At 33.8% G+C, this 23,338-nt stretch overlaps 1 protein-coding gene across 1 annotated transcript in view; it reads left to right on the top strand.

Annotated features, from left to right (window-relative positions):
* CSTF3 (cleavage stimulation factor subunit 3) overlaps positions 1–23,338 on the top strand; it is a 69,924-nt gene that overhangs the window by 32,906 nt on the left and 13,680 nt on the right. The window contains exons 4-13 of the mRNA XM_081155493.1: positions 15,868–15,900; positions 16,294–16,391; positions 17,323–17,389; positions 17,474–17,508; positions 17,596–17,722; positions 19,220–19,297; positions 20,055–20,217; positions 22,043–22,152; positions 22,774–22,890; positions 23,150–23,224. Coding sequence (XP_081011619.1) covers positions 15,868–15,900; positions 16,294–16,391; positions 17,323–17,389; positions 17,474–17,508; positions 17,596–17,722; positions 19,220–19,297; positions 20,055–20,217; positions 22,043–22,152; positions 22,774–22,890; positions 23,150–23,224 — 903 coding nt within the window. The remainder of the gene's footprint in view (positions 1–15,867; positions 15,901–16,293; positions 16,392–17,322; positions 17,390–17,473; positions 17,509–17,595; positions 17,723–19,219; positions 19,298–20,054; positions 20,218–22,042; positions 22,153–22,773; positions 22,891–23,149; positions 23,225–23,338) is intronic.

Below are 23,338 nucleotides of genomic sequence, written 5' to 3'. Positions count from 1 at the left end.
GTATATGTGTATAATGCCAACATCTAATTGATGAGTGGACATTCATTAAGACATGTAGACATTAAAATATATACAAATTCCTATTTTAACTTCATCCATTAGCTTAACTTTATATAGATTTATTTTTAAAACCATGTAAAAGATTAACTACTCTAGCTTTTGTCTTTTAAAAAAGCTAATGTTAAAAATAATTTGTCATTTTTATTTTTTTCTTGTAGCTCTCACCCAAACTTTCTTAACGTAGGTATAGCAAACATTAAAGGTAAACTCAAACTGGTGGATTAATAAAGTGTTTCAGAGAACTGAATTATATTTATTTGGGAATGCTATAAAATATTACAGGAAATATATTTGATTGAGTTCTATAAAATTTTTAACCTTTGGAGATTTAGGGTTTCAATTAACATTGGATTTTAAAGTTTTTATTTTTAATTGCTTTTTAAAAAAATTTTTGTAAGAGTGTATTTGAGCCAAACTGATGGCATTGCTGGGAAGCAAGATCACAAATGCTCCTTTAGTTGCTTTAAGTTAGTTGCTAATTTTTTGAAAGCTAGATGTTAATAAAATATATATAAGAAGATTCAGTTAATATGGTGAGCTCAGTTATTTAGATCAGCTCTCACTGAAAACAAGGCAGGCTGCTGGACATAATTTTAAAAACATCTTAAAAGCATTGAAGAACTGACTGCATTGCAAAGAATTACCAAGCCAAAACCTACTTGGAAAACACACATACACATACACACACAAGGAACATTGGGAGATAAGCAGAGTATCTAAACATTTTATTGTGAGAGCCTTTGCCAAACAGAAAACTTAAGCTGAAATTGTGAATGCTTCTAGAGCTTAAGGCAGCAGAAGTCAAAGCCCAAGGCCTTCCCAGCAGGACATCCTCTCCCTTTAAAGCTGGGTCCAAGCAATACTCAGGATGACAGTGACCAGAAATAAATGAAGGCTACCTTCCTATCCTTAAGAGACTGAGGAAAGTTGCTGTGATCCTGAGCAGAGTGGAATGGGGAAATCCTGAGATGTTACAACAATAAGTTGGCCCTTGCATGGATTTGTGGGCCAAATCAACATCATTTGGGTGATTCAAAAGAATTTGAACCATGAATGTAAGGTGTACTCAACCTGAATTATGATCCTAGGTGCCTACTAAAGCGTAACTTTTTTTAAAAAAAATAGGTTTTTCATTGATTTTTTTAGAGAGAGGAAGGGAGAGAGAGAGAAACACTGATGAGAGAGAAACATCCTTCAGCTGCCTCCTGCACCCCCCTACTGGGGCTGAACCCCCAACCTGGGCATGTGCCCTGATCAGGAATTGAACTAGCGACCTCTTGGTGCATGGGATGACACTCAACCAACTGAGCCACACTGGCTGGGCTCAAAGCCTTTCTTAATGAATACATCTTCATCCTATGGCAAAAAAGAATCCCCACAAATGTTTTTCCAATGAAAAGTAGTTCAGTTGTAAAAAACTAAGCAAATAAGGAAATCACATATAGTCGAAACAGGTCTGCAAAGACTTCAAAAACTAGGATTTAGGTTGAAATAGGTTGATAGCCGATTAGAAAGAGGTGAAGAGAGAATCGGAGAACTGAAGAAATCCATATTGGAGCTTAAAGAGACAATGAAATAGAAAATAAGAAATTAAGGATTAAGAGCCACAAAGAATAGAGGGAAAATGTATAATTGAAGTTTCAGAAGTAGAAGAGCAATATTGGGCTGAAGCACAGTTTTAAGAGAAATACTAAGAATTTTCCAGAATGGTTAAAGCAGTCAACAGATCCAGGATGTTCAATGAATCCCAAACAAGAAAAGTTATCCACCTAGACATATGAGAATGAAACTATAGAAAACTAAAGGAAAAAAGATCACAGAAGCAACCGGATACAAAGACAAATGACTTTCAAAGGATTGGCAGTTAAGTTGACAACTCCCCAACAGCAACAATGGAAGCCAGAAGACTGAAATTGCCTCTTGAATTTGCAGAAAGAAAAGAGTTTTCAAAGTTCTATATGCAGGAAAAAATCTATAGAGTGAAAAAAGATATTCTAGACACAGTAAAATAACATTGCCAAAGTTACACATGTATTTTTGGGCATTTCTGATTATAGTATAACTTCTTCAGACTATAAGATTCATATATGTATATTTTAAAGAATATTTTTCTCATTTAGTAAGCATTAAGTTACTCTTTATTTTTTAATAAGCTGTCTCCCCCAAAGTCATTCTGTCTTAATGGAAGTCCTCATAAAATGAAAGGACCTTTATTAGAATTGTAACAATATTTTTAAGTTTATTTTAGAGTTAAATGATTATGAATTTTATTTTTATGTTTATTTGTAAATAAATTTGGTAAATCTTATTTGTTTGGTTTAATGCTAGTTTATAAAGTTTTTGACTTCCAACCATTTCCTAAATGTTGACTTTCAGTCAAATATTTACCCATGTATATCACTTCAGTAATCTCATTGTTAAATGTTACAAAGACTATAAAACATTTAAAATCTTGAATGACAATAGTCTTATTCCGCTAGTTAATACCCATTTTTAGGTTTGAAAATTATCTGATGAAATGAGTTGAATTTTTATGAAAATATGTATGTATGTAGTTTGTGTTGAGGTTGATTGTCTTAAAAATGCTTAAATTCTACTAGGTGTTTAGAGAAACTTCAAAAGTAACCCCTTGCTTTAAAAATACTTAAATAATTTAACTATTATACATCTAATTCTGTGTACATAATACATATGCTATTTCTTTTGTACATTTAGAGCATTTAGAATGTTTTGAGAATTGATGTTGAAATACAGAAATATGTTTAAATATAAGAGAAGCCACAAAAGATATGTATCATGTAAAGAGTTTTAATATATGTGCGTGTGTGTGTGCGTGTGTGTACTTTTTAAAGTATAGTTCAAAAATTCAAGAAGTCTTTTTTCTACCCATCTTTGAGCCACCCAAATGTTCAGTTTATTTTTTCTCTCTCTTACAGGAAGAATTATGTAATCTTATGTTCCCTTTTTTCAGCTTTTTTCCTTTTCCCCTTAACAAAGTAAATTTTAGAGTTTTTTGGTTTTTTAAAAATAAGTACTTAGTATTCCATAGTTTATTTAACCTCTCTTCTACTGAAGGACATTTAGGTTCTTCCCAAACCTGTTTTATTGTAAACATTGCTGCATTGAGTATCTGCGTGTATATGTCTTTTCCATTTGTGTGACTATATCTATATATTAAATTTCTAGGTAAGGAATTGCTGAATCAAAGAGTATTTTAAAAAATTTTATATCCAAATTGCCTTCCACAGAGGTTGAAACAATGTAAAATCACACTGGTAATCCTTGCAAAAACCAACTTCCTATCTTCTTTATGTAATATGTTATTACACTTTGAATTTTTTGCCAGTTTTCATAGGTAAAGAATTATGATCTCAGTGTGGTTTTGATTTGCATTTCTTTTATAAGGGAGATTGAGCATATTTCATATGTTTAAAGACCCTTTAGATTTATTTTTCTGAGAACCGATCCTCTTTACCCCATTTTTCTGTGTTTTTTGTTTTTTGTTTTTGTTTTTAATTTGCAGGAACACTATATGTTAGGAGAGTTAAGGGAAATTTAACTTTAGCATGACTATTAGAAGTTCACATAATTTTGATATAATTAAATAGTATGTTATCTTTATTGCTTGTGCTGTTTTTCTCAATATCCTATTGGAAGGAATGATAAATACGCTTTGAGATGAAAGACAAATATTTTCTTGTGTTTTTTACTTGCTTTAAATATTTTTCTTTCAAATATATGTGTTGTGCTTAGAGTTTCATTTAGTTGATCAAAATCCATGATTTCTCATTTAAATCTTGTTTGAAAATTATTTTTCTTATACATGTCTTGATTCTTTTATATTCTTGCAACTCAGTGTTAGGAAGACATAAGAGAAGACTTGAATTACCCATATGTAATGATAATAATTTTAAATAGATTTAATAAGAGTTATGTTTCTGTTTATAGTTACATTTTTCCCCCCTTAAATTGATTTGCCTATAAGATATTTGTGAAGAAAAACCTTGATTCACAGTACACATTCTCTTGAGTATTCAATAGGTCATTCATTAAAAGTAGCAGGAGGAAAATGAAGGTATCTTTTAGGAATCAGAGGTCCCTTTGATATGAGTTTTATGTAGCATATGGATTATATTTGTACTATTTAACATTAAACATTTTGGAAACTAGTTTTCCCCATGGTGAGGTAAACATTTAATAAAATCTAGTTTAAAAAAAAATTTACTGATTTTTTTTGTTTTGTTTTTTTAGAGAGAGGAAGGGGGAGAGAGAGAAATATCGATTTGTTCCCCTCATTGATTGGTTGCTTCTTTTATATGCTCTGACTGGAGATCAAACCTGCAACCTTGGCATACTGGGACAGGATGACCCTCTAACCAACTGAGCTACCTAGCCCAGGCCCATAAAATCTATTTTTCCAACATGCTTGCCTTCCTATCAAACAGTACATCTTAACTGTAGCATATGAAGCCCATCCTTAAGATTATTTTATTGCTTGGTTTGTGTGGATATTGTAGGATAAAAAGGGGAGGGAACAGAACAGTGGTCTTGTTCCTGTTCTTCAAGTCTAGGTATACCTGCAATTGGGAAAGGGCTGTCAGGAGCTTAGGTTCTTTGGAAAACTGAGTATCAGAAAAATGTTAATTTTCCTATTTTTATATGTCACAGTTTTTGGTAGTCTGACAGCTCTACTAACTTGTTACGTAAAGCCAGGACAAAATTAGACCTGTAGGTTAGAGTCTACCGGAAAGAATGACTATGTATTTATTAGACTACTGGAACTTCCTCCAGACTTCATTTATAGGATAAAGTATCATTTTTTTTGACCCCGAGTTGCTTGTTCAGGTTTTTTTCCTCTTCAACTTTATATTTCAGTGATAGCACAAAGATCGACTCCTTTTTATGCCAGCAATTCCAGCCTGATCTTTATTTCATTCTTGTCTACTAAAACCTTAGTGGGTGTTCCATATAGGATTTGAGCTTAATTTTTTACTTTTGGTGGTATCACTTTGGAAAATATCATCAAAAACGCATTTGAAGGGAGAAAATGTGAAATGCAAACCAAACATTTCAAACTACATAAATCAAATTCCAGAGAAAATAGCGCATGCTTTAAATGTGACCCTGTTTGAGGAAATGCACTTAGGGACTTACGGAGTAGGGGGAAAATTTTTTTAAATAAGTACTTTCTAGATTACTTTATAAATATTCTGGAGGTAATAAAATTTTCCAAATAGGACTTTCCCTATTAAAATAGAGCCAAAATTCCAACTTTGAAACATGTCTCATAGTGGAAATGATTCATCTTTATATCTTGATTGTGCTGGAATTTAAGGTTTTTAACTTGAATTTTTATCTGTTTTTTATAAAGATAATTCATTAGTTATATTTACTTATTTTAACCTCCAGTTTCAAAATTCTAGTCTCTCATCTTATACTTTGTTATTTGAGGCAGTGTTAGATGGGAAATCATGTTTTCTTTCAAGAGAATTAATGAAAAACAAAATTGATTTGGGTGTTTACATGGAATTATCTAAACCAGGTGAAAATCTTTTTAAAATCCATATTAGAGTTTTAAGAAGTCCTTATCTATTTTTAAAAGGTGTTCTTTTATTCTGAATTGACTGACAGTGTAGTTTTTCAGTTAATGTTTTAGCAGTGAACCCTCTTAGTGAAGTGAGGTTTTTTAGTTAATGTTTTAACAAGAATTACAGAACTCATAATGAGCTTTCTATACAAGTTCTGCATTTTCATTTTTATATTTCCATTAATAGTTAAGTTAGTATAATATTAACTTCACAAGTTAGGTCTGAATGATATTCAATCAGTGATAGATTTTTACCCACACCGATTTAGCCACTATTTATTGAATGTGGGCAGTATTCTAGGTGCTGGGAGATAAACTAATAAAAGTCAGTGCCTTTGTGGGATTTCATTGAGCCACATCTCAGACAGGAAAAGGATGAGGTCCTGGGACAAGCAGTCTAAATTACCAGCAGCCGGGCTAGATAGAGAAGACATGTGCGGTGGGATTTTTTTTTATGATGTTGACTCACTTGTTTTCAAATGAGTCAAAGGAATAATACCTAGATGGAGTACTGAAAATATACAATTATATAGTAGGCTTTCATAAATGTCACTGAAGCTAAATATGTGGATGAATGAAAATTTTGGAATTAAATGGTGCAGTTTTAAAAGGCAAGCATAATGACGTATCAAGTGAACGGAAGTTGAAAAGGAGACACAAGGAAGGAAAAACAACTTGTGATTGTTTAAAAAGGAAAATAAAACTTTTTTATTTTTCTTATTTAAAAGAGTAATATAATGTGTTTATTGCAGGGAAATTTGAAATGTATAGCATAATGGGGATTAATCTATATTTCCACTTTTTACCACTGTTAGCTTTTTTAGATGTGGATATCTATAAAATAAATATTAAAACTTTATTTACTATATAAAATCACTTTTAAATATGCTAAAGTAGTCCAGTTTAGATATCTGCTATTTAACCACTCCTTTATTTTTGTACATTTATATTGTTCCCAGGGGTGGACAACCTTTTTTCTGCCAAGGGCCATTTGGATATTTATAACATCATTCACGGGCCATACAAAGTTATTGTTGCTATGAAAAATGCTCCTAGGTTTATTGAATTTCGAGTCCCTCCTGCAGTTCCCTTGGCAGGGCCAGACCAAATGATTTCGCAGGCCTTATATGGCCTGTGGGCGGAACGTTCCCCACCCCCGCTTTATAAGAAACTAACAAATACATTTTACTGAAGTATCTTTAAACCTTTATGATCATTTCTTTAGACTGACATTTAGAATTGATATTCACTATCAAAGGTTTGACCTTTCAAATTGACTTAGATAGTGAGATTTTTTAATTACTTCAGAATTTTAGTAGAAGTCGCTAATGTATAGTTTGTCCAAGTGTAGAGAGGAAAGGATTAAGTAAATGTATAATTTTGGTGAAAAGGATGATTGGGGGATTATTGGTGAACATTTTAAAGGAATGTGAAATTAAATCATTTCAATTAAAAGTAGAAATAATGACAGTTGCATAACTATAATTTCTGATCTAAAATTGAAAGAATAGCATTGATAGAAAACAAAGGGTATTTTAGTATGAGGAATGCACTATAAAATTGGAGGAAAGGAAATGGAAGGAGGAAATGTATTTTTTCCACATTCATAAATCTGTTGATGGGGAAATACAGGAAGAGTAGGCAAGTTGCTCAAAAAGTAGAGAAATGTAACCCAGTTTTTGTAAAGTGATGTTAAGAAAGACTAGGTGAATCATTTTCCATGATGCTAGGTATCTAGTATAATTGTTATACTTATTTAGCAGTATAAAAGTGTATCATCCGTCAGGTCTCAGTGTTCTTCTTTGATTTTTTTTTTAGATGTGATTTTGTCCTTTTATCTCAAGCACTCTTTGGAGTTCTGTTCCTTTTCTCTGCCTGGTAATGGCTATTTTTGAGAAACTAAACCAGTGTCTCAAATACTGACTTTAAATGTACTCACTGTCTTATTTGAAAACCAATACCTTATTCCTAACATTGAAAAAATTCTGAGTTATTTATGGTTATCACATTAAATCCAATAAAAAGTAAACTTGGCCCTGGCTGGTGTGGCTGAGTTGGTTGAGTGTCATCCCATGCACTAAAAGATTGCCAGTTCAATTTCCGGCCTGGGTGCCTGCAGGAGGCAGCAGATGGATGTTCCTCTCTCCCTCTCTTCCTCTTAATAAAATACATTAAAAAATCAATAAAATACATTAAAAAAAAAAAGTAAACTGGCCCTGGCCAAGTAGCTCAGTTGGTTGGAGCATTGTCCCCAATACTCCAAGGTTGTGTTTTGGTCCCTGGTCAGGGCACATACAAGAATCAAGCAATTAATGCGTGAATAGATGGAATAGCAAATTGATGTCTCTCTTTCTCTCTCCCTTTCTCTTAAGAAAAAAAATCAAATAAAACACTATAGTAAAAATAATAAAAAGCAAGCTTTACTGTACAGCACTTACCATAATATTTTTCATTTTTGTTCCCATGAAAAAAATACCTGTTATTTTTCCCCTCTGTATTATTGTTTTTCTCTCCCTTTCCCCCCTTTCCCAAGCCCAGACCACCGTTACCCCAGTTAAGAATGACAGCAACAGCTTCTTAGCTCCTTCTCTGCTAGTGCCTTCTTGCCTTATCCCGTGACTCTGAAAGCCACTTCTCTGTCTTCCCCAGCTTCACCCTCCCTCACCCCCAGCCCTGCTGCTGCGCCATAGCTTCTGTACTTTCATTATTGGGTGATGTCCAATTTTTGTGTGTATTAGGTTTAAACTCTGCTTGGCTTTTATTTAGGCCTCTGTAATGGACTGCCACCACAATTAGCCAACCTACTTTCCTAATACATATTCTTGGTTCTATGGATGTCCTCACTATTCCACAGAAAACTTCAGAAACTCATGTTATTTCATTGACTTACACAAACCCTTTTTCTCATAAATGACCTGGATTTCATCTGCTCAGTGAAACTTTCCTTGGTAACTAATTTGCACAGAACTCCTTTTCCTCTTAATTTTATAGAACATGGAGCATATGTAAAATTAAATTTTAAAATTTAATCCTCTAATAATTTCATGTTTCCAACTTGATTATAAGATCTTTAATAAAATTCAGGTCTGTGGTCCCATGTCCACCCAGTAAATCTGAAGCACACACTACAGATATTTTTTAGTTGGTTCATAAAAGTGGAAGATGAATACTTAATTTGGTTAGTACAAAAAATCAAAATGCATGTAAACTTAATCTAGAACTGTATTTTTTGCTTGGGAAATTTTCATTTCAATTATAATGTGACTAACAGTGGTTTATATTTTCTACTCATAGTTCACAAATACGTTGTTTCTTTAACACATTTTAAGTGTCTCAAGGAACAAAATTTATGGGACAGCAACAGGTTTTAGCCAGTTTGTTAAATCTAAATCTGTGTATATGTAAGCATACATTTGTGACTACATTTAATAGGCAAATTATAAGTTGCAGAAGTAATATATTGTAGGAAAAATTAGGAAGTACAAATAAAGATTTAACTACCTAGTTTATTTACCTGACTCCCTCACTAAAATATACCTCCATGAGTTATAAGACTTGGTTTAATCCACCACTGTATCTCCACTGCTAGTAAGAGCCTACCACATAGGCACACAATTATTTGTTGAATAAAATAAATTTGTTTGCCAGCACTCCTTTCCTGGTATCTTTAAAATTGGGACTGGGTGGTTGAAAGGAGAATGTTCTGTAGCTATTTCAGCAACTTAAAAATCTGTTGATAGATCTTAAAGTGCCATTCTTTAATATTTCCCAAATTCTTTAAAATTACTTTGTAGTATTCGAAAACATTTTTTTTTTTTTTCCCCAGGGTATAAGAGATTAGAGAGCAGCAGCAAAGGAGCGAAAAAGGCTAAATGAATGGAAGATGGGGTTTGTGTTTAGGATGCCATTTGCTTTCAGGTTTCAGGGTTGGAGCTAAGCTTTTGAGAATTTAGACAAACAGAATCAGCTTCTGTAGCTCAGACTCAATTTAAATTGATTGTCTTAAATTCCACAAAAGTGCATATGCTATACTATAAGTAGAAAAGATATGGGGGACAAATTACGAATGTGGGTTCACAATTCCTCATTTGTTGTAAGCAACTGCCTTGTAAACTTACTTGAGATGGGATCTAGCCCAGTGTCTTAAAACAAGCATTGGCTTGTCCCGAATGGTTATTATATGAAAACCTAAACAAAGTATTTAGAGACTTCCTTTTTCCTTTAAATTGTTTGTTTACTTTCCTCTAAAGAGTTATATGTCAGTTGGGTTCACTTGTCAAATATGTTTTTTGAATTATTTAAAAATAATTATACAATTATTAATGATTATTATAATTAATAATTCTAAACATAAATTTTTAAAAAAATTCTGGTGTTACGGAATTTGTTTACTTCCCTAAGGTATAAGAAAAAAATTGATTTTGAGGAAATCAGCCAAAATATGTAGAGGTTTCTCTGTTAAGAAAAATGTTAGTTTTAGGGACATTATGGACATTTATACCATTTTATAAAATGTTCAATGAGATGTGAAAAATATTCCTAATATTACTTGGGGAAAATAATTTATTTTCAAACAGTTAAATACTGTGGCTTCTTTAGATCTCCATATAAAAATTTTCCAGGGAAAGGGCACAGATATCTAAACTGTTAAAAATGGATGTTACCACAGTAAGTCATTGGTTTATTAGATATTTCTTCTGATAAGATTTACATTTTGCAGGATTAAATAATCTGCTGTAAAAGATCATTAGTTTCAATAAATGCCCAGAGGAAAGTTTTAGTTCCAAAAGATAATTAATGTTCAGTTATGCTTGAGAAATATTGGTGAAGCTAACAAAGGACTGGAATTGGGAAGTGTTTAAAAGGATCAGGAACAGGGAGCATTTGAGATCTTGCTCTCCGGCAGTTTGACTCAAATAAACTCTTACAAAAATTCTTTTAAAAAAATGTATCAGGAATAGATGTGTTAATTCAGTGTTATACTTGTTTTATTCTTCCCCCAATAACCACTCATCTGACAACTTGAAAGTTTTTTATTCCTTTCCTTCCATATCCACTTTTCATATCTTAGTAAAATTAGAATGACTCAGCAAAAATAATGTTCCAAGTGTATGACAAATATTTCTTTTTTTTTTCCCCCATCACCATTTATCCCCCCTATATATTCTTCTACCTCCACCCACCGCCATCCCCCTGGCAATCACTACACTGTTGTCCATGTCCATGAGTTCTTCTCTTTTTCCTTTTTTTGCTCAATCCCAACAGCCCCCTCCCCCAAGCTGTCTGCCTGCTTGCTCTCTATGAGTCTGTCTCTATTTTGCTTGTTGGTTCATTCATTAAATTCCACATATGAGAGAAACCATATGGTACTTGTTTTTCTCTGACTGGCTTATTTCACTTAACATAATGTTCTCCAGTTCCATTGTGTAAATGTACCATACCTGTTTTATCTACTCATCTGATGGACACTTGGGCTGCTTCCAAATCTTGGCTATTGTAAATAATGCTACATTGAGCATAGGAGTGCATATATTCTTTCAAATTAGTGTTCCAGGTTTCTTCAGATAAGTTCCCAGAAATGGAATTGCTGGGTCATAAGGCAGCTCCATTTTTAATTTTTTTAGTTAACTCCATACACTTTCCACAGTGGCTGCACCAGTCTGCATTCACATTTAACAGTGCACAAGGGTTCCCTTTTCTCCACATCCTCGCCAATACTTGTTTGTTGATTTATTGATGATAGCCATTTTGTCAGGTGTGAAATGGTATCTCATTGTGGTTTAAATATGCATTTCTCTAATGATTAGTGACTTTGAGCATCTTCTCATATGTCTGTTGGCCATCTATATGTTGGCTTTGGAGAAGTGTCTCTTCAGGTCTGTTGCCCATTTTTAATTTTTGTGTGTGTGTTTAGTTTTATAAGTTCTTTATAAATTTTGGTTATTAAGCCCTTTTGAGATGTATCAGTGAATAAGTTTTTTGCATTCAGTGGGTTGTCTTATTTTGTTGATGGTCTCCTTTGCTATGCAAAAATTTTAGTTTGATGACAAATTTTTGTGACTAGCAGTAGATATATCAACTTTTTGTAATTTAATTACAAAAATAATATAACTACATTATAGAATATTTTGAAAAAACAGTTATTCCATCACACTAACACATGAATTTTTATATTTTGGTATATTTCCAACCATTTTTAAAAATCTTCGCATTAGTATAACTTGTGATTCCTGTTACAAACAGAATTCTACACTTTTAACAATTACCTCACGTGGTTGCACATTGACATTTGAGAACTGAAAACAAAAATAATTTTTAAGGGCCCCTGTCATTTATAATTACATAGCATTACTTTTAATAGATAGATACAAGCAAGTTTTAGAATGCATTGTAAGTTATGTTTATGTATATAAAGGGCTTTAAATGGAGGCATTTTTGATTGGTTAATGATAGACTCAAATCTCTTATGTCAAAACAAATTTCAAAGCAATATCAAGATTTTTATTTTTTTTAATTTAAACCAAGCTTTGGTTTTCATGTGGAGCCCTGTAAAAATGTACATAACTATGCTAAATATATTTAAGAATATTTAACTTCAAGGTAAGATATTTTCACATAAATAATAAACAATACCTAGAATAATAATTTTTAAAAGAAGAAATATGGTGCAGTAGTAGGATGACCAAAGGAAGGGTGTTCACATGTTCTTGTACTGGTTTTACCAGTAATGGAATTTGAATATGACCTGCAGCATACCTTTGTTTTTCTCTAGTGGGGTCAATTATAAAAACATTAGTCTTTCTGGTTATTTGTTTACATAGCTCTGTTTAGAGAAGATAGAATGGAAAGTTTAAACTCCTTTGGTTCATAATTTTGTTAATAGGTACATGATTCATAAGCACCTGGAATGTATAGATGCTATATTTTCTTTTCAATCCTTGGAAAATCATTTATAGTAGTTATTATCATTCCCATTTTATAAGTAGGAACACGGATGCTGGGAGAGATTCAGTAAATACAAGGTGACCAAATTATTTTCATTTTATCACACTGCTTCTTCAAAGCAGGTTGAGACTTTAAAAAATTGAGTGATGTTTAAAAATAATGAAATTGCCCTGGCCATTGTGACTCAGTTGGTTGAGTATCGTCCTGTGCACCAAAAGGTTGCCAGTTCTATTCACTGTCAGGGCACATGCCTATGTTGCCGGCTTGATCTCCAGTCAGATGTGGAGGGCAGGCAACTGATCAGTGTTTTTCTCTCATATCGATGCTTCTCTTTCCCTTTTTCTCTCTCAAAAATAAAAACATTAAAAACAATGAGATTATAGCTGCTATGATAATGCTACCAGTGTAGGCTCTAATACAGGGGCTGTCAAAGAATAATTGGTTGAATTAATAAATGACAATCAGTGGCCATGTAGTCAAGGCTAGAGACTCTTTCTGTATTAGTCAGAAGTGTCTTTTTCTACGTGTATATATTGAACCAATACCAATTAAAGCAAATAATGATGAGGCTAAGGTATAGGATCAATTCATGTAGGAAAGAAATGTAAATTTTTTTGTCTGTATTTATTACACATATAAGATGTAATTTTTACTGAAATGCATACATGAAGACGTATACATGATATGCAGTCTCTCGTCTCTATTCCTCTCTCCACTGATAGAACTCTGCCTGTTGACTACATTAGCAGTTTCATGTGTATTCCATGTTTTCTCCATGCTCATAAAATCATATACAAACATACATGTATACAAATAAGATTATTTATTTTTAATCCTCACCCAAGAAAAAGTTTCCATTGATTTTAGAGAGAGGAAGGGAGGGAGAGGGGGAGAGAGAGAAACACTGATCAGTTGCCTGCTGCACATGCCCCAACCAGGGATCGAACCTGCAAGTTGTATATGTACCCTGACCGGGAATCGAACCCGAGACCCTGCAGTGCACTGGACGACGTCCCAACCAACTGAGCCACACCGGCCAGGGCAATATTTATTTTTTCATTGTTTTACAAAAATGGATTATATTACTCACATTTTAAATCTTTTTTCATTCAATAAAATCTTGTGGAAATTCCCCAAACTACCTGTTAACAGTCCTAATTCATCTCGTATGTCGTATATAATATTCCATGATGTTAATGCACAATTTAGTAAACCATTTTTCTATTGATGAACATTTACTTTGTTAACTGTTTTTGTTTTTCCCATTTTGTAAGTTTTCATGTGTTGCCATATTGTTTTAACCATTTTCATTTTCTCTTCTGGGAATCACCTATTCATATTCTTTGCCAGTGTTCCCACTGAGTAGTTTGGGTTTCCCTGGCCTATTGTAAGAACTGGATATAACCTGTCATTGCTTTTGGAAGCTGGTGACTTGAACTCATCTTACTTCACTGCCACTCTCAACCTGTTTACCTCTACTGAGCCGAGCAGCTGGATGCAAGGAAACCTCAGGTTTTATGGCTGTCTCAAAGAAGAGGGCTGGTGGAGAGCCTAGGGCAAGGCATTGGAAACTGACCCACAGAAATACTTGGAACCCCTCAACTGCCTTTCTACCCCAGAGGAATGTGAACATCAGGCAGGCTGAGCCCTCCCTACTCTTGAGCAAAGATTTCTTTCTGGTTCTTTGTCAGAGGACTACCAACAGCCTATTTTCTCTCTACGCCTGCTACATAGCTGTCATGGAAGGGAAGGGATCGGTACTACCCTGGGACCGTGTAGTCAAGACTAGAGACTCTTCCTGTATCACATAGCATCCGTGAATAAACGGGAAAAATGACTGCAGTTAGTGATCCCACATCTGTCGGAATAGGCCCCCAACAGAATAGAGCTGCTGAACATCATATGAACGCAGTGAGGTTGAAAGGGAAGTGCTAGAAATCGGTGCCAGAAACCATTGTTTTTGAACCAACTACAGCAATAGGTCAATAGAGGAGGATCGGGACATGGACACTTAAAGTAGTGGCATGGACAGTCTAACAGAACAAATCTTTAAACCTAGAGCAAAAAAACAAAGAAAGGTTAAAATAATAGATTTTGAGGACAGAATAAGGAGACATAACATGTATAATAGGAGTTCTAAGGAAAAAGGAACAGGAGGAGGAGAGGCAATAATTTTAAAAAGAAGAAAATTCTTAAGCCAAAAAAGACTGTCATCAGAGTTCTCATCTGTAGCATCTTAAGCCAGAAAACTGGGAAATTTATATAAACTGCAGAGAGAAAAGGACCGCAAACCAAGATTTCTCTAACCAAATTATCCACTTAGGGTAAAACAAAAACTTGCTGATATGTCACAATTGAGCAACTAATCCTACCTACCATCTGATAAAAATACTTGGAAAAGAAAAGGGAATCTAGCCCAGCAGATTTGGCTCAGTGGTTGAGTGTCGACCTATGAACCAGGAGGTCATGGTTTGATTCCCTGTCAGGGCACATGCCCAGGTTTCAGGCTCGATCCCCAGTCGGGGGCTTGCAGGAGGCAGCCAGCTGATCAGTGACTCTCTCATCGTTGATGTTTCTCCCTCTCCCTTCCTCTCTCTGAAATTAATAAAAACATATTTAAAAAGAAAAGAAAACCTAATTATATTTAATCTTGGTCTTTGCTCATGTGATTTTTCCTGCCTGGAATAACTCCTTCCTTTCTTTACCAGTATAATACCTTATCCTTAACATCTTAACTTTTTCCTGGAAATCTTTTGCAACTCCTGAAGTCTGAGTTTTGTGTTCCTCATAAATGGTCCTAGTACCCTGTACTTCTCCCATCTTGGCACTTAGTTCCCCATAAAATTGTAAACTCTGTGAGAACATGGGCAGACTATGTATGTTGTGTTCACTGGTAGCCCCAATGCCTGGAGTAGAGTAGTTTGTCTGAGTGACTAAAATTTATGTGTAGTCAAAATTAGCAAAAAATTTTTTCTGTCCTATGCTTTGTATATCTGTATTCATCTTGTTGACTATTTTACAAAATTTTAAATTCACAAAATTTCAACATAAATGAGTGCAAGAAAATCTATTCATATAGGATGAGTTTACATAAGGCATATTTACAATGCATATATCCATATTGAGTTCAAACTTCTTTTAATTATTTTAGAAAGGTAGAATTAACAGGAAAGTACAGAGATGAATTTGCAAGATTAGTTTAAGAAAATGAGAGGTAGTGTTTTAATACTTTAAAAAGAATGATGTTAATCCTATATTTTTCTGTTTCTCTTTAGATTAAAGCTAAAAATTATGACAAGGTTGAAAAGGTGAGTTCTATTAAATATACATTGACTTTTATGTTGAAGTTTAACTTAGGACTTAGCATATATAAGGCAAATATAGAAAAATGTTAAATTATTAAATCTAGACAGTGATTATATAGGAGTTCATTTTACTTATTCAGCTTTTCTGTATGCTTGAAAATGTTCGTAATAAAAATTTTGGAAAAGGAAAAGAAAGTGATTATACTTTACTGACTAAAATCATGAGAATGATTTTGATTATCTAAAAATAGGAACTAGGAAGGAGTTATTACTTGCCATTTGTTTGTAAGAAGATACATTCATGAAAGGAGCTGAGTTTGTTTTTAATGTTCAATTTCACCCATATACCTGTGAAATTTACTTGTGGGTTCTGATAATGTTTTCTTGTATTTATAGCTATTTCAGAGATGCCTTATGAAGGTTTTGCACATTGATTTATGGAAGTGTTATCTTTCATATGTCCGAGAAACCAAGGGCAAACTACCAAGTTACAAGTAAGTTAAATCAGCATCTTAAGAATGCAAGTGATCCCCAGGCACACAGTCAATTGCACAGTAACTCACACCTCTAACTCCAGGGAAAGAGACAGGCTTGTTGTCAAACTTAATAAAGAGCATCTTATTACTTGTCGTGGCCCCACTCTTGGCAGGTTATGATGCAGTGTGCTACTTGAGTATTCCAAGGCATCTTGAACAATTCTGTTGTTGTGTAGTTGATCTCCCCGCTCTGATTCTCTCCCACCCATCTAACTTCGCTGAATGGAAGTAATGGACCTTCCCAAATGCTATTTTTATATATAACACACAGGCAAGTTTTGTCTATAACTAGAATTCTATCATTTTTTCCTCATTAGCCTTTATTGTCTTATATTGAAGAGGAAGTTCATTTTTTCTAAATTTTACTTCAGAGCTAATAGATCTTCAGATGTAACTTACCTCCTTATACCAGATATTTCTACATTTTATTCTGCTACCTATAAGATTAGGCAATTTAAAGGATATAAAAATAAGTAAAACCTGAGCCCAGTCATTGATAAGCTCACAAGCAGTAAAAGAAACAAATTAGTAACATTGGCAGGCCAAACAAAAGAACTACTTTGTATACTTTCAAAGATGCCTTTACATTCTTGTTTATATATATAAAGGGTTCAGATGATCATATGATCAGAAGTTATGATTGTGTTTCAGTTGTAGATACATTTTAATAAATAGAATTTTTGCCTTGGCCAGTGTGGCTTGGTTAGAGCATCGTCCTGTGCCCCAAAAGGTTACGGGTTCAATCACCATTCAGGGTGTGTGCAGGAGGCAACCAATTGATATTTCTATCTCACATCAATGTTTCTCCCTTCCTCTTTCTAAAATCAGTTCAAAAAATTTTTTTTAAATAAATACAGTTTTTTTAAAAACTGTGTCTATCACATTTCAGAGAAAAAATGGCTCAAGCATATGACTTTGCACTGGATAAAATTGGGATGGAAATTATGTCTTATCAGGTAGAGTTAAAGTTTTTTAAATATATACACTTAGTAAATTTGAAAATATCAAGAAAGATACTAACATTTTATTTTATCTCTTAGATTTGGGTAGATTACATCAATTTCTTAAAAGGCGTGTAAGTATTTTTATAGTTTTTTTTTTTTTTTTTCAGTGTGCACAGTTGATTTAACTATAATTGATGGTATTTCTTATCTAACATCAGGGAAGCTGTTGGATCTTATGCAGAAAATCAGAGAATAACAGCTGTCCGAAGGGTTTATCAACGAGGTTGTGTTAATCCAATGATCAACATTGAACAACTCTGGAGAGACTATAACAAGTATGAAGAGGTAAATTAGGCCAGAATAGTTGTTATAACCAAGCCATTTTAATTTTAATGCATTGTGGATTCTCACCTTTCTGACATTAGGTACCTGTGTGTTAGTGCTGCACATCTCTGGTTTTATGTTGATTATAATGAAAGAACCATTTTTAGAAATGTTTTTGCAAGGTTTAAGAGTCTCATATTATTGTTGAGTTATTTTTTAGAGACTACTCTGGAAAAATTAAAGTTTTAACAGAACCCATTTTTATTCAATGCTAAACTATACCCACACAATCATACACACAAATTGCCATTGATCCCTTATGAAATTGTACCTTTTTAGAATTGTTTTTCCAATTGTCATGATCTGTTGCAATGCACCGCTTTCACCTAGTCATAGATAGGATTGTTGGCTTGCATTTGTGAGAGATGGAGCTGCAATCCAAGATACTTGGCTCATTGGCATATGCTTTAACCATCTGAGCTATTAAGTAAACATACATGCCAAAAAGCTTCATCATTAAAAAAAGTTTCTCATATGTCCACTGTGATTTGGAAGAACTATATAGAGTATTGAAATCATTCCCTCATAGATATGAGCAGTGGCTCTCAAATTTTTTGCTCTTGGGATTTTAAAAATTATTGACGACCACAAAGAACTTTTCATTTTAATATGGGTTTTATATATCAAATTTAGCATATTGAAGTTGGAACTGAGAAATTTAAAAATACTTTTTAATCATTTAAATTTTACAATAATAAACTCCTTACATTTTAACATAGGTAGTCATTGAAACAAATTGTAATTTCCAAAACAAAACATTTAGTGAGAAGAGTGGCATTGTTTTGTATTTTTGCAACCTTCTTTAATATTGAACTTAATAAAAGACAGCTAGATTTTCTTACCTGCTTCTAAATTCAGTCTTTTATGTTACTGAATTTCATATATCCTCTGAAAAATTCCACTGTGTATTTGCAAGAGAGGCAAGTAATGTCTTAGTATTATATGAAAAGTGTTTTGATCTCATGGGCCCCACTGAAGGGATCTTGGGAATCAGGTTTATTCTTTGAGAACTGTTAGATATGAATGATAATATTTATGTCTACTTGCTACCTCTGCATTTTTTTTCTCTTTTCTTTTTCTTCCTGCATTTATTTTTCAATTTATGCAGACTTAGTTAGAAAAGGACTGTTAGAGCTAAGCCATGGCTATTCACCCAGATGAATCTGTACATCAATCATTATTAAAATTTTATATGAAATAGAATTTGGATCCTTTCCAAACCGTTCCCCAACTTTAGAAATTTCTGATATATGGAAATTTATTGCCAGTTCATAACAGACTTAAGCACATCTTCCTCGATCTCTGAATCATATAATGTGATTGAACCTTTATTTTACTAACCAAAAAAATCCTTTAAAATAAAAAATGTAAAGTAATTTAGTAAATGAATAACTTAACTGTATAATGCTAATATTAAGATATAGTTAATTTAACTAATTTTCCTTTGTTTTTTCTTAGGGTATCAATATTCATTTAGCTAAAAAAATGATTGAAGATCGGAGTAGAGATTACATGAATGCTAGGCGTGTGGCAAAGGTATGAAATTCTGCCAGGCCACTTATTTTAATGATTGTTATGAGTATGTTGTCTACACAAGAGCTTTTCCTCTCTGGTATTACTCTTAATATTTTCAGTCATTAGCAATCTTAATGACAATTGCATTGTCTGAGCAGATGATATATTTGAAATGAAATACCTATTTACAGACATGTTAAAGGGCAAAACAGAATAAATTGAGTTCGGAAGAAATTTTTCAAATATAGAAACCTGTCATAGAGACAAGGTTCCAGCTAGAATTAATGGAGTTCTTATCCTTCCCTCCTATTTGCACATGCATACCTGAATACCATACTATGTTTTTGGTAACAGCTCTCAGAGACAGACTTCTGTCATGTGAACGTACCTTTTCATTAATTGACACCATGAGAAGTTCAGGAAAATAGCCTAGTAATACAAACTATTGAAATTTTAAAAGAAATATAGTTTCTTCAACGATGGCAGTAATGATGCCACCAGATCATCAGTCATGTTGATCTGTCCTGGAGAGTGACCTCCTAGATTACTTGTAGGGAGTGCCCAGGGATGTTTTTTTCACCCAGTCTTGAGAACCTGTTCTGGGGTAGGTAATTCACTGTAATCTTTCTCCCTGTTTTAAAATAGTTTTTACATTATCTTAACAAAATGGTATTTGGAAGAAATAGGCATTTTAGCAAAGTGTTACAAACTGATCAACATCCTGTATATCTGAGGAGTTCCTGTGCTCACCACAGAATGCTAACTGCTTGTTTTCTAGGAATATGAGACAGTAATGAAAGGTTTGGACCGCAATGCTCCCTCAGTGCCTCCTCAGAATACCCCTCAAGAAGCTCAGCAGGTAGATATGTGGAAGAAATATATACAGTGGGAGAAGAGTAACCCTCTTCGTACAGAAGATCAGACCCTTATAACTAAAAGAGGTAATAAGATTAACTCTTGGGACTCCAGTTACGTGTTTGTTAGGCCACTTAATATTATCCCATAGGTTACCAAGGTGGTTTTTTAACCTCAGTCTTTTTTCCTCTTATGTTCTTTAGATTCAGTAATTTTTATTGCTCTATTTCCATCTTCAGTGAGCTTTGTTTTATCATATCTAATCTACTGTTAAGTCCATCGAGTGAATTCTTCATTTCAGATATTTTACTTTTTTCAGTTTTACAAATTTCCATTCTAGAAATTTTTGTATTTTTTATAGTTGCAATTCCATATCTGTTACCATCTCTTTTTTTGTATCATTGAACATATTTATAACAATAGTTATAAAATTCTTGTCTGCCAATTCCAACATCTGGGTCATCATGGATTGATTTCCTTTTCTCTTGACTATGGGTCACATTTTCTTTTGGACATTGTACAGATGTACAGATGAAACACTGTAAAGCTGGATTTTGTTATCTTCCAATGAAGAATGTTGAGTTTTATTTTATCAGGGAGTTAAATTACTGGTAGCTCACCCGGACCTTGTGGTGGCTTGATTTTACACTGTTAAGATGGGTCTGTTTTAATTTTGCCCTTAATCTCAGTGTAAATCTTAGTCCTGGGACATAGTCTTTACTCCTAAGACGTAATGGAAAGTACGAGGTGTTTACCCAGTCCCTCTAACTTGATGGACTCGAATTCCAAACTTGGTCTCTGTTACAGTGGACAGCTGCTAAGATATCTGTTCCGCCCTTTCAGCCTTCCAGCTTTGCTTTCTGCTTGTGCTCTTTGTATTCTTTCCTGACTGTATATTTTGGGGGTTAGCTAAAGATTTGAGGGCATGTATGCCCAGATTTTCAGGTTCCACCTTCTGTGGCTCTCTTCTGGAGAATTTCCCCCTTAATTTTTAGCTGCCGTCATGATCTAGAACTCAATATTACTTTTCTCAAGCCAGTAAAACTTCAGCATTTGACTTGAGTCCTAGCTGTCCCAAAACTATACACACAGGGGTATGCCCTTGGGTGGAAAAGCCATAGTAAATGTGGATCTCACCCAGTGTGGTTCTGATTTTTTAAGAGCTTAGTCTTCTCTGGTTTCTGTTCTTTAGGTCTTCTCCAGTGCCTTTAAATAGTTGCTTTTGTATTTTTCAGTATATGAATTTCATTTTCAGGAGAGTTAATCAGACACAGACTACTCTGCTACTGCCAGACTAGAATTTGGAAATTTCAAAAATTCATCAATCTTGCCTTGCTCTCTCACCTATAGGCCTTTGCAAATACCAGTTTTTGTTTTGTTTTGTTGCCTACACCATTTTTGTATCTACTCCTGACATTCTTGCACTCCACTTACTGTCTCGTCTGACCAGCTTCTATCCCTTCTTCAGGTTTCGCTTTAGATGTCAGTTCCTTAGTGAAGCCTTTCTTGAGTCCCTAAACTATGTTAAGTCCTGCTGCTGTAAGTTTCAAGAGTACCCTGTACTTTCCTCATCACAATACTTCCTGCTTTTTATAATTGCTCTCTTAATGTTGATTTTTTCAATATACTGCAGACTTCTTGAGTATAGGAAGTCTTATTCACTGGTGTATTCATGGTGTCTTTTACATTCCTAGCATACAGTTGGTGCTCAATAAGCATTAACTTAATAAATGATGGGTGGATGGATGGCGCTTGGGAGGATGATGGTGCCAGAAATCACTAAAGCTTTGTATTTCTAATTATCATTCATTATTGAGTGCCCTGTCTTAGCCTAATAATTTAATTGTGATGCTTGTATCGATAGTTTTATAAATAACATTTTAATTGAATGTTGTGACTGTCTTTCCTTAGTTATGTTTGCTTATGAACAGTGCCTGCTTGTGTTGGGCCATCACCCTGATATTTGGTATGAAGCTGCACAGTATCTTGAGCAGTCAAGTAAACTGTTAGCAGAGAAAGGGGTGAGTATTCCTTTCGGTCCCTTTTGGTCTTTTCATGGTTTTGGCATAGCAGTAATTTGCTAAAAATATAACAATAAATTTTGGTAATAAAGAATAATTGTTGAAACCTTATGCCAATATGAATCTTAGTGACACTCATATGATTAGAATTCCTTACTCAGAATTAAAATATAGTGGCTGGTTTTTGTGTGTGTGTGTGTGTGTTTTTTTAAACATATTTTCATTGATTTCAGAGAGAAGAATGGAGAGGGAGTGATAGAAACATCAATGATGAGAGAGTCATTGATTGGCTGCCTCCTGCACACCCCCTACTGGGGATCGAGCCCACAACCTGGGCATGTGCCTTGACTAGGAATCGAACTGTGACCTCCTGGTTTATAGGTTGACACTCAGCCACTGAGCCATGCTGGCTGGGCTAGTGCCTCTTTTTTAATGTATTACACTGATAAATCATTTAGAGTACTTTATGATTCTTCTGTTAAAATAATGGAATAAGTCTGTGGAATATTTTTAAAACCCAGAAATGCATATGTGTCCATTTGTGTATACATGAGTGTGTATTTTATTCTCTTTCTGCTGTACTAAAATTTTTAAGAGTGAACTTTTATTTTTTTATCTTAGGATATGAATAATGCCAAATTATTTAGTGATGAAGCTGCTAATATATATGAAAGAGCCATAAGCACTTTATTAAAGAAGAATATGCTTCTGTATTTTGCATATGCAGATTATGAAGAGGTGAGTAAAAATTATTTAGAACACTTATAATTGGATTTATACTGCAGGACTGAATTTTTTTTGTGGCTGCCTCTTTGCCTAGAATATTGCTTTTGGTAGACAAAGATAATGCAAAATAAACATTTATTAGTCCTCAGCTCATTATATATTTATGCTCAAAGCAGGTGCCATTGTGGGGTGCAGCCTCTGGATTCCTCAGAGCTCAAATCCTGCTTGTTTAGAGTATATATTTATATCCACTTCTTCTCTACCACCTTAGAGTCGCATGAAGTATGAGAAAGTTCACAGTATATATAACAGACTTTTGGCAATTGAGGATATTGACCCCACCTTGGTGAGTAACACTACAAATCTCTTTCCCACCTGTGCAGTCTGCTTTAACAAACAAAATTTATATACCTACAGTAAAATTCACTGTTTTTACTTAGTTCTATGAATCTTGACCTAT

Source organism: Miniopterus schreibersii (assembly GCF_964146895.1).
Source record: "Miniopterus schreibersii genome assembly, chromosome: 12".
Lineage (NCBI taxonomy): Eukaryota > Metazoa > Chordata > Mammalia > Chiroptera > Miniopteridae > Miniopterus > Miniopterus schreibersii.
Note: the sequence above shows the minus strand (reverse complement) of the source record. Positions and strands in the feature narration are given on the sequence as shown.